Source organism: Echinops telfairi, unplaced genomic scaffold (genome assembly GCF_000313985.2).
Source record: "Echinops telfairi isolate 266 unplaced genomic scaffold, ASM31398v2 ScPeMD7_7;HRSCAF=31, whole genome shotgun sequence".
Taxonomy (NCBI): Eukaryota; Metazoa; Chordata; class Mammalia; order Afrosoricida; family Tenrecidae; genus Echinops; species Echinops telfairi.
In genome coordinates this window covers 15,380,261-15,392,790 of record NW_022103904.1, presented here as the reverse complement: position 1 = coordinate 15,392,790, position 12,530 = coordinate 15,380,261, and the positions used below count along the sequence as shown (strand labels likewise).

Genomic DNA, 12,530 nt, shown 5'->3' with positions numbered 1-12,530 from the left:
TGATGAATTGTATGAGCCCCAATAAATTGATTTTTAACAAAAACAAGAAAAAAAATTACATTCCAAAAAAAAAAAATGATAGAGCAATCTTGTACAAATGTGCTTTACACAATTGATGTATGTATGGATTGTGGTAAGAGTTGTATGAGCCACTAATAAAATGATTTTAAAAAAAGAAAGATAAGGCTTTGTACTATCTATGGTGAAGATTTACCGCTTCAGGGGCAATTCTACTCAGTCCTATAGGGGAGATGTGAGCTCGAATTGACTGAATGACAGTAGTTTTGGTTTGGGAATGAGTGTAAGACAAGTGTACTACTGAGAACTTGTCTGTAGCCGTCCACTGATTCTAGAAGCATGTTTAAGCACATTTTGTTTGTAATAAACCCGTGCCAGTAGGAACTGGAACCTTAGCAGCAGACTAGATAATGGGGAAACAAAGAGGACGAGAACTAAGGAATAGTTGCAGTGAAGGGAGATCACAGAGACACAGGCGTGAGCTCACCATTCCGCTCAACATGGGACTGAAAGAAAGAAAGATAATAAGGTATACGAAGTTCTATAAAATGATGTCCTTAAGATAATCTAATGATAAGGCTTTTAAAGGTGGTTTTTGCTTCCACACATATAATTTTAAATATTCTCATTTTGCTAAACTATATTCATTTAAAATGTTTTACCTACAAGTTAACCGCATGTTTTCAGCTTTTCTTTAATTGATATGAGACGAATCCCCACAATTACAAAAAGTCCAGTGTTCAAATCATTTTCTTTTTCTAAGCCACAAATAATTCCTGCAAACACCCGAAAGCATATCATAGGTCACATTAAGTTATCTGTTTATTGTGTCCATTTATCTGAAGTTTGCCATTTTAACATATCAGGTTGTTATAGTAGTGAGGTACCTCAAAAATGTGTTCGAAAGCATCGGAGGGGAAATTGAAGAGAAACATCGGAGGGGAAATTGAAGAGAAACATTAGTGACGATGGAGTTGCTTTCATTTCACGGTTTCCCCGCGCTTGTCAAGTGGAGCTGTGCTCCACGGGGTTCTCAGAGTAGATGGGCCTTTCTCTGAGACTCTGAGTGGACTGAAACTTTAAATTGTACTGTTAGCAGCTGAGTATATTAACACTGAATCAGCGATAGACTCCCATATAATTGATGGTCTATCATCGTTCTCAAAACATAGTATTGCAACTCCTCATCCCTTTTACGTCTCCAGGGTGGACAGCATATTGTTTTACTTCCTCATTTTCCAGTGGGAGAAATTCGGTCCCAGCAGTGGTATCTGAGGCGGCTGGGACTACAGGACCCAGGGGCCTGATTCAGGGTGCTCAACTCAAAAGCAGGTGGAAGCTAGCCAAGGGAATGAGGGTCACCTGTTGCTGTTGTGCGTTACTTCTTTTGCGCTTGCAGCAGTTCGGTTGCCAGTTCTCTGATGTGCTTCCAGGCCTGCTGGATGTGGGCTGATTCCACAGTGCGAGAGCAAATGGCAAAGCGCAACACAAACTTCTCTCTAAGGTGACACGGAACCAAGTGGATTTTTTTGGCATTGTTGATTTTTTCAAGAAGAGCTTCATTCTGTTCGTTGGTCCCCTGCAATGATCAAAGAGAGGAGCTGTTCTTAGGTCTCCGGGATTCAAATAGTCAACTCACAAGTGACCAGTAAGGTCAGTGTTTGGCAGTTATACAATGGATCTGTGAAAGAGGCCAAACCTGACCTTTGCTCTTCATCTATCATGTTAAAAAAAATTCAAGTAAATAACAGTAAACCAAACCAAACAAACGAAAACTAGTCCCCATGGATTTCATTCTGACGCATGTTGACCCCATGCGCTTCCTAGGATGTCATGGCTGGGACTTTGTGGAGGCTCTCTGGGCGGCGCAAACGATCTGTGCCACCCAATGACCCTGGGGAAGAAAAGGCCTGCCTATGTGCTTCTGTAAAGATAATAGCCAAGAAAACCCTAGAGCTGCCCGACGGTGTTAGAATTAACTCCACGGAGACAGATTTGAATTTTCAGTTGGACCTTTCAGAAGTAGGTCATGAGGTCTTTTATTGGGCTCTTACAGCTCTTATAACAATGCACATATGAACTGTATCGAGCATATTTGTTCCTATGTTGCCATCATTATTTTCTAAACATTTACATTCCATTTAAGCCCTTGGCCAGCTCCTCTTTTTACCCTCCCTCCCACCCTCATGACCCCTTGATAAATTATAAATTATTTTCATATCTTACACCAACCACAGTCTCCCTTTCCCTGCGGTTTCTTCCCCCCTCCTCTCTCCACCTTCCCCCTACCCTCCTGGTATTGCTACTCCCATTTCTGTTCCTGAGGGGTTTATCTGACCTGGATTCCTTATGTCCTGAGCTCTTATCTGTACCTGTGTATATGCTCTGGCCTAACCCACAGTGAAAGGCAGAACTGGGGTCATGATAGTGGGGGTGCGGAGGGGTTTGAGGAAGCCTCAAGGAACCAGAGGAATATTGTGTGTTTCATTAGTGCTATACTGCACCCCAGTTGACTCATTCCTTCCTTGCAACGCAGTGGCAAGATACAACGTCAGGTCTTTTTTGCAGTGCCTGGTTCATGGATTAGAGTCCCCAAACTTTCAGAAGTAGCTGTTTGCACAACTGAGACACCTAACAAAATCCTAAAAGACTATATCTTCTCCCTAATAAGAAATTTCTTCATGTCCTAATGGACTGTCAAGAGATGACACTTTCACGATCCTTTTTGTAAAAAAAATGAATATTCCTGGATATGCCATTTATAAATTGATGAGGATCATGATAGTGGGGGTGAGGAAGCATTAAAGAACTAGAGGAAAGTTGTATGTTTCATTGTTGCATAGAGCCTATTTTAAGATTAAATTTCACACATTGAAAACTAATGCCCGAAACCCAGATGATTAGGAAATGACAAGGACACTCTACATAAAGAAAGCAAAAGACTATTAAAAATTCTACAAAGGAAGGAAAGAATAAAGTAGATATGAAAGAAGACTATGACTCTTGCTCTTGAATGAGATTGGTTAAAATGGATAAAAGAAACGATGAAGTAAAAGAGCTGAGTCGACATCAAAGGGAGGCTCAAGAAGAGTGATAACGTGCCAGCACAAACTGTGCAAAGACCTGGAGTTAGAAAACCGATGGTAAGGACGTACTCAGAAGTTTTCGAGTCGGAAAACTGAAGGGAAAAAAATCGAGCCTCAAATTGAAATATTGAAGGACAAAATTTTGAACAAAGTGGGAAGCATCAAAAGAAGATGGACGGAATGCACACAGTTACTGTACCAAAGTAACTGGTTAGTGTTCAGTCATATTAGGAGGTAGCATATAATCAAGAACTGATGGTACTGAAGGAAGAATTCTAAGTTGCACTGACCAAAAAACAAGGCTCCTAGAATTGATGGAATACCAATCGAGATATTTCAACAAATGAATTCCACACTGGAAGCACTCACACATCCATATCAATACTTTTTTTTAAGACATCTGTCTGGCTAGCATACTAGAAGAGATCTTTATTCGGGCCTGTGTTAGGATGGGTTCTCTAGAGAAGCAAAATGAGGGACACTTTTATGTATTTGTATATAGAAAGAGATCAATATCAAGAAGTGGCTGGCACAGTTGTAGAAGCAGATTAGTACAGTCCTTTTCAAGTCAGGCTTCTCCTGACTCATGGAGGCAGATGAACAAGGAGCAGGTATGATGAAGTGGAGGCCGAGGTGGCACAGAATGGTGGATACAGAGGTGAATGTATCCAAAGTCAGCCAAACGAATCCACTGATGGCTGCTGGGATTGGCTAGTAACCAAAAAGAGATCAAGGAACCAGGCACAAGATCTGGCTCCAGCAGAAGGAGAAGGGTCAAAGAGGATATGACTCTGCTGTCTCTTTCTTATGTAAGAGGTAACACCCCCAAGACGGTCACCAGGCAGAGACCTGATTGATAGTTTGATCACCACCCCGACTCCTGCCCAGGAGTGTCTATTATTATTGACATAATAATCCCTAATTATCACAATGCCTGTTCCAAAGAAATACATTCTAAAAAATTAAGAAATTATTAAACAATATCGTTAATAGTACATGAAAGTAAAATTTTGTTGAAGTTAATTCAGTAACAGTTGAAGTACAACATCAACAGGGAACTACCAAAAACTCAAGGTAGATTCAGAAGAGGATGAGGAACAAGAACTAGAACTGCTGATTCAGATGATTCTTGGCTGAAAGCAGAGAATTTTACAATGATGTTTATCTGTGTTTTATGGTCTATACAAAAGCATATGACTGTGTGAATCATAGTGAATTATGGATAACACTGTAAAGAATGGGAATTCCTAAATTTAATTGTACTCATAGATTGAGTAAGCATATTTAAACAACTCAGTATTCCCATACTCTGCTGGAACAACTGCTTCTTTGTTTATGCACAATTTCCACATACATGAGAAAGACCGCAGCATTAGGATGGGAGGAAGACTCAGTAACTTGCAATATGCAACCTTCTTTTCTTGCTGACAGTGAAGGAAATTTATGCTTTTCATGAGGATCAGAGACTAGACCATACAGTACAGATTAAGATTCGATATAAAAGAAAAAAACACATCCTGTAACTAGAACAATAAGCATTCTCTTATGAATGGAGAAAATATTGAAGTTGTCAAGGGCTGCTTTTTACTTGAGTCTGTAATCAACACGGTAAAAGTCATCAAATAAATCAAAGGATGCATTATGCGAATATGCTGCAAAAGATTTCTTTAAGTGTGGAAAAAGAAATGATGTCATGCTCACTTTGGCAGTATATGTACTAAAAAGGCAATGATGTCACTTTTTTGTGGGGGGCGTCTACGAAGTTTTTTTAAGAAAACAGTGTAATTGGCGCATAATCCACATACCATGCAATTCAATAGTTTAATCACATTAAGAAGAGTGGTAAAATCAATACCTTAATCAGTTTGAGAATATTTTCTTCTTTCTTGAACTCAGTGTTATTACCTCCACATTTCCTCCCAACCTCCCTGCCGTGCCTCCAAGAAAAATTTAATCTAGTTACTCTCTCTATAGATTTACCTATCCTGATTTCATATACAGAAAAATATTTTAAAACAAATTTAAAAACTAGCATCAATAACAAAGTAAAACAGATAAAAACCTCAATTGAAAAGACAACTAAAAATATTAAAAACTAGAAAAAATTAAATTTAATCAAAAATTTTAATTTACGGGAGATCAAATGATAGGATGCTAAATTTTAACCTACGTGAATGTGCAAAACTCCACTTTCCAATGCAGTCTGCATGATAGCATGACTATTCCCATCCCTGGTCCCTGGTCAGGGGCTTCATCCACATGTATTTATTTGCCTTCATTTTTTCCTTTTTTAACTGAACAGCTTTAAAATAAGTCCAAAGGGAGATAAGAGTTGTATGAGCCCCCAATAAAATGATTTTAAAAACTAGATAATGTGTTAATTATTTCTCAATAAAATTGCTAAGAATATTTAAAGCTCTACAAGAACATTGGCAGAAAAACTGAAACAAAAACAACTGCTTGGAGAATAAAAAATAAAATAACTGCTCGAAGGGCAATGATTCTAAGCACAATGCTCACCATTTTCTTGAATGTCATCTTTCCTATAACCACACACCCCGAGAAAACAAAGCTTCGCAATTTTCCTGCTGTGTTCATCTGTAGTGTGGATGCCCCCTGCGCTTCCCTTCACCTTCTCTCGGCTCTCATCCCTTTGTGCCCCCTCATGTTCTGGAGTGTTGTCATCTCCCTCTCCTGCTTCGCTCCCTCCCTTGCTTCAGAACTCAACTCTATCTCAGCTGCTTTGATCCTTGTCCCTGCACTTTTCTCATCATCATCTCAAACCTCTGGAAAGCAGGCAAGGGAAAAGGAGTAAGTGCGTGGCTGTGGCCCAGCCCCACCCGTGGCATCTTGACTGAGCACAGTCACAATCATTTCTCCGGGTTGACTTTGAATTGAAAATGGAGTCCTTGTGGAAAGGGGGGGTTTTGCTGCTAAAAGGTACCTGAATACAAGTCAGTCTTTTGGGTTCTCATCCAGTTTTCTATAAGAGGTAGAGTAGATTAAGAAGGGCATGTTAGAGCCTTGGAAATTCCTCACTGTATAGACTGCTTATGCCATGACCCATTTATACACTATCGGTCAGACAAAAAGAGTGGTAGAGACCAGCTATTTTCACCCTCCTGTGAGAACATAAATCACCTGGGGCTTTATTCAAATGCACATCTATGGGCCTGAGGATCTCATGTCTAGTATCCAGATCAAGTTGCTGCTGTTGGTCCATGTAGACACTCAGATTAGCCAGACTTTACACAGCCCCAGGAATCAGGGGGATTGCAGTGGCAGAGATGCAGCAGATCAAAATGGGGAGAGAAAAACTGGGAGACTCATAGGGCAAAAGAACTGCACAGCCAGAAGTCTCAGGGTTCTATAGAGGAGCGAGTGGCATGAGTCAGAGATTTGATGCAGTAGCCTCAGGAGCTCATGTAGGTTTTTGAGCCCAAAGATTGTCTCCTTCTATAACATTCAGAGAAGATGAAGTGAAAGAAAAACAGTTATAAATGTACCTTTAGACGAAAACAGACCAGTCCCAGAGTGACTTCAGCGCAGATCTCAAAGCAAGGATCCTGGCGGACCAGAGACTCAAACTCGTGGGAGAGCTGGACATGCTTGAAAGAGAAACAGGGAAATTTGTTTGATTTTCTCATCACTAAACACGTAGAATATAACCACCTAATTCATATATGTGCTTTCAGCAACTTCCTTAAAGATTTATGTCACCACTTACCAGCATTCCCCTGAGAGGTTGAGAAGAAATTCAGTTACTAAGAGAGATGTTCTAATGTTTTCAGAAAAACAAAAATCATTGCTTTCTTAAGTGAGTGGGACTATGTACATCCTACCCAAACAATTTTTTTTATGATTTAAGAGTAAACATTCAAGCACAGGAGAAAATAAATCATAGATAACCTTAATACTTTCAGTAGAGTTCTTCACTGGCACATAATAACTACAATAATCCCACAGAACAGGCGATACCATAGTGTTAGTGATTTGGTAGAAAAGGAAACTGATTATCATAGAGATTATGGCTAGGACTTGGCTGATTGTAATACAGCTATCTTATATCAAGACTCCATATAGCTCAGTCACCATCACTCTTAAGAACTCTATTACTCTGATTGAACTTCTAGATGTTTAGAGAATTAAGAAGCTACTTAAAGTGTATACTCACTTCTTACCTAATGACATGGTGAGGTTGCTAAGACCAGTTTGTTACGGGAAAATGGAGGATGATTACATCATAGCGACCAAATGACATCATGTGTAACTGTCAAGCCACTGAGAATCATGGCTGAGCCAAGTTGACACATAACCTTAACCACCACAGCTAGAACCTCAGTGTTTGTTACTACCAGAAATATGTGCATTGTTAATGTGCAAAACAGTGTATTTTTTACTATGTAAATGTGAGATGTCAAATGTTAAGATAGTTGATACGTAGGAGTTATAAGGTATATGATATATGAAAAAGAACAAGCACTATATGGCCTAGGAATATATCTTAGTCATCCTAAACACCAACATAAATATCAAGGCCAAATACTCATATTGGAATATTTAAATAGCTAGAAAACTGCTTCTGTGTGGACAGACTTTGATAGGCTTGCAACCCTTTGTTAAAGAATTGGTTTATAGTCATATCACTAGAGGGCGCCAAAGACTTTGGAGCCTGTGCATGAGCACCAAACCTGGTTTCTAGAAAAACTAATGAGCAGCCAGGAACTGGAGTCCGAGTTGGCAAGATGACATAAAGAGTATGGGTTTTTGCTTTGTTTTAAGGGCTTTTTTTCCTTGTTTCATTTTACGTTCCTACTAAATCAGGTTTGGCATAGAACATTTTAAATTTTATTTAATTTTTTATTGTGGTAAATATAATATGTAACAAAACAGTTGCTGTAAAACTTTTATATAAACAATTGAATGACTTTAATCACATTCATCTAGTTGTTCAAGCATCATTACTATTCATTTACCAGGTTTCCAATCACTTCTAGCAGAAGCTCAGTGTCCCCTAAGTAGTGAGTCCCGTTTCCCCCTCTTTTCTACCCACAGTGACATCCACCTTTGGTCTCTGTATTCGTTCCTGTTCGATATTTCATATATTTGAGACCATGCAATTTTTGTCCTTTTGTGTATGACTTATTTCATTCAGCATGGTATTTCCAAGGTTCATATTGTAGTATGTATTTCCAAGGTTCATATAGTAGTATGTATGAGACTACTTAATCATATCGATTGTCTCTAAGCTTAAAGATAAAGTCATGAAAAAATAAATAACTTGGTTTTTGCCTTCTTCCACCAAAGAAGCTGTCAAATAATAAGAGTTTTATTTTGCTTATAAAATAGCACATAAATATATGTATTCCCTGGTTCTTTATCTCAAATAGATTCTAATAGTGTTTTACAGATATGTTTCTTTATAGCAGTTTTTTAAAATCATTTTATTGGGAGCTCATACAGCTCTTATCACAATTCATACATACATCCATTATATCAAGCAGATTTTTACATTTGTTGCCATCATCATTTTCAAAACATTTTCTTTCTACTTGAGCCCTTGGTATCAGCTCATTTCCCCCGCCCCCACTCTCCCTCTCTCATGAGCCTTTGATAATTTATAAATTATTATTATTCTTTCATATCTTACACTGACCAATATCTCCCTTCACCCACTTTTCTCTTGGCTGTCCCGCAGCGAGAGGGTTATATGTAGGTTATTGTGATAGGTTTCCCCTCTCTCCTCCCACCTTCCCCCTCCCCTCCTGGAATCGCTACACTCATTGTTGGTTCTGAGGGATTTATCAGTCCTGGATTCCCTGGGTTTCCAGCTCTTATCTGTACCCGTGTACATGCTCTGGTCTAGCCGGATTTGTAAGGTAGAATTGGGGGTCATGATAGTTGGGGAGAGGAAACATTAAAGAACTAGAGGAAAGTTGTACGTTTCATCAGTGCTATACTGTATCCTGATTGGCTCATCTCTTCCTTGTGAACCTTCTGTAAGGGGATGTCCAATTGTCTACAGATGAGCTTTGGGTCACCAATCCGCACTCCCCTTCATTCACATAGATACGATTTTTTTTCTGGGTCTTTGATGCCTGATACCTGATCCCATTGACACCTCATGATCACAGAGGCTGGTGTGCTTCATCCATGTGGACTTTGTTATTTCTCAGCTAGATGTCTGCTTGTTTATCTTCAAGCCTTTAAGACCCCAGATGTGTATAGCAGTCTTTTAAGGTAGAGATATACCAGTTTCTGGCTTTTGGTAGGCCCATGTTTCCCCTATTAAAGAACAGGATCTAGAAATGTTTATTCACCTGTCCAGAGATGCACAGTTAGGCTGACAGGTACGCCAGGACTTAAAATGAAGGTCTTGGTATGTTACTCTCACTAGCATTGGAACCACAGCTATGCCACATTCTTGTGAATATCTGTGACAAACTTGTGTTTGTCATAAAGGGGTCATAATTAAACACATAGTCCCTGACTATCAGAAGGAATAGCATCTGGGATCTTAAAGTCTTGCTGTAAAACAAGCAGCCATCTATGTGTGGCATCAAATAAGTCCACATGGGAGAAGTGCACCAGCCTGTGTGATCCAAGGATTTTTAAATAATTAAATACAAATCTGGAGGAGGGAATGGTATCAGAGCTTAAATTCTGAATGCCCAGTTTGCAGAAGGCTAAAGAAGTCCAAAATCCACTTGCAGGATCCCCACTAGGATTAAGCCTCTGAGCATAGTCCAGACATGTGAATAGCCTTGCTATCAGGCAGAGAACATTATAAAATTTATTGTAGCCTCTAATCCATTTGCAGGATCCCCACAAGGATTAAGCCTCTGACCATAGTTCAGAGTTGTGAATAGGAGAAGTTCTACTCTTCCCAATAGCGTCCTATAAATCAAACTGGACTCCATAGCAGTGAGTTTGAGAAGACTTCTGCAACATTGTCCTGATAAGGTTTAAAAAAAAAGTCACCTTGCGGATGTAAGCCTGCAGTCCTTTGACACCATACATCCTGAAAACAAACCACATCTTCAAGGAGCGAAACCGTCGGCCCAATGGTAATTGCCAGTGCTGAAATAAAAACATAAATTAGGGTATCAGTCATTGGGTATTAAAATTTTTGTTTCCTGTTTGATCCATTGGTTTACTTATTTCTCTTGGAAGTATTTAAATCCTTGGCAGCCATTCCCCTTAGGCTGCAATGATGCCCACTGGATGAAAACACTCTGTGATGGAAGCAGATCAAGTGGCAACAGAACCAGAGGCTTTTCTTCAAAGCAATGAGGAGAGACTAAAGCTTGTTATCTTGCAAAGCACTTATACTCATATTATTAACTGAAGAGATGGTTAATGAGTGCCTCCCAGGGTGAGACCCTCTCCTGAAGTAGGGAGACCCAAAGTCAACACACACAGCATGTGGGCTCCTGTGCCATAGACTTTATGACCTGGTGGTAGGACAGGAGGGCACCTTTCACTGGTCTCTCTGCCGATAAGGAAAGAGCAAACTGAAGCCCACATATCTCTTCTTCTTCTTACCTAGCATGATCTAATACCACTTTCTTGAGTAATACTGATAACTTCCTCTCAAATTTATTACACAGTACTTTCTCCGGAGGGAAAAAACAGTTGATGTATATATGCAAATGTGAGAGACATATTTCAAAGAAATAGCTCAAAAACTTATAGAGCGTGGAACATTCCCGATCCATGGGTTAGGTGTTAGGCAGGCGTATTCTCCTAGTTTACCCAGTTGTATGAATGGATGAATCCAAAATAGGCAGGCCAGGCAGAAGGCACAGGGTTATAGGAATCGGTGAGTCCACAAATCTGCTGGTTGGACATCTCACGTCCCAAGAAGCAGGGATCAGAGGATGATGAGTTGGAGGCAAGATCAAGAGGAAGCAAGCTTTGCCAGACATCCGTGTATATTGGATGCAGGCTACCTTCAGAATGAAATTGCCTTTTAACAGGTTGTTACAAAATGGAATGCAATCAAATACTACCTGCCAAAGCACTGAGATTCATGGTCTGGTCAAATTGAGACTTAACATCAACCATCATAGTCCACCCCTTACAAACTTGGTATCTGACTAAATCTTCTTAAACCTTACATAATCTCTAAATGAAAACAATACAAAGTATTCATCGTACTTTACATGATACAACTAATTGACATAAAACCAAAAATGCACTTATCTCATTTACCATTACAAAATGTTAGGACTGGAATAAGGAAAGATGAAAAGAAAGATTATTGTATCTATTTACTGTTATTGTGGATGCTGTGAGGTGCCATCCAGCGAATTCAAACTAGCAGCGACCCTGTGTATAGCACAACAGAACACTGCCCTGCACCATTCACACAGTGTTGTTAGGTGGGAGCCTATGATCGTAGCAACGGTATCAATCAATTTCTTTAAGGGTCTTCCTCTTTTTCATTGACCTGCTGCATTACCAAGCACCATGTCCTTCTCCAGGGGCTGGTCTCTCCTGATAACATGTCCAAAGTACATGAGATGAAGTCTCACCAGCCTTGCTTCCAAGGATCCCTCTGTGTGTACTTCTCAGACAGATTAGTTTATTCTTCTAGCAGTCTATAGTACTTTTAATATTCTTCACCAACGCCATCATTCAAATGCATGAATTTTCTCCCATCCTCCTCATTCACTTCACGTGAGAGAATGAACATACTATAGCTTGGATCAGGAGCACCTTAGTTCTCCAGGTGACATCCTTGCTCTCTGACACTTCAAAGAAGTCTTGTGCAGCAGATTTGCCCAATATTATACATGGATTGAATTCTTGATGGTTGCTTCCATGACCACTGATTGTAGATCCAAAGAAAATGAAATCTCTTCTTGATAACTTAATTATCTTCTCTGTCATCTTAATCACATCATAATGTTACCTATTAGTTCAGTTAGGAGGATTCTGGGTTTCTTTATGATGAGTTGTAATCCATTTTGAAGACTGCAGTCCTTTATTTCCATCAACAAATGCTTCAAGTCCTCACTTGAGGTAGGGGAAGAGAGGAGGTATTGGCCAACCCAGGGACAAGGGAACAATGAGTGATTCAAAACCAATGGCAAGGAGGGGATGGGAGGACTGGGAGGAAGTGATCAAGGGCAAGGTAACTGAGAGGAATTACTGAAACCAGAATGAAGGCTGAACATGGTGGTGGAACAGGAGGAAAGTGTAAGGAAATAGAGGAAAGGAGTAGGAGGCAAAGGGCATACATAGAAGCCTAAATACAGACATGTACATATGTAAATATATTTAAGCTTATGGGGGAAATGGACCTAGGTGCACATATTTATAGGTTTAGTAGTAGGGTGGCAGGTGGACATTGGGCCTCCTCATGCACATTCCCTTAATACAAGAGCACCTTGCTCAGCTAAAGGGTCATTTCATGATACC

At 39.7% G+C, this 12,530-nt stretch overlaps 1 protein-coding gene across 2 annotated transcripts in view; it reads right to left on the bottom strand.

The window, feature by feature from the left end:
- DDC (dopa decarboxylase) overlaps positions 1-12,530 on the bottom strand; it is a 122,596-nt gene that overhangs the window by 6,085 nt on the left and 103,981 nt on the right. For both annotated transcript variants that reach the window (XM_004708040.2, XM_045286358.1), the window contains exons 12-14: positions 10,086-10,184; positions 6,611-6,712; positions 1,381-1,597 (exon numbers count right to left, since the gene is read on the bottom strand). In XM_004708040.2, the coding sequence (XP_004708097.1) occupies positions 1,397-1,597; positions 6,611-6,712; positions 10,086-10,184 (402 nt within the window). In that variant the 3' untranslated portion in view covers positions 1,381-1,396. The remainder of the gene's footprint in view (positions 1-1,380; positions 1,598-6,610; positions 6,713-10,085; positions 10,185-12,530) is intronic.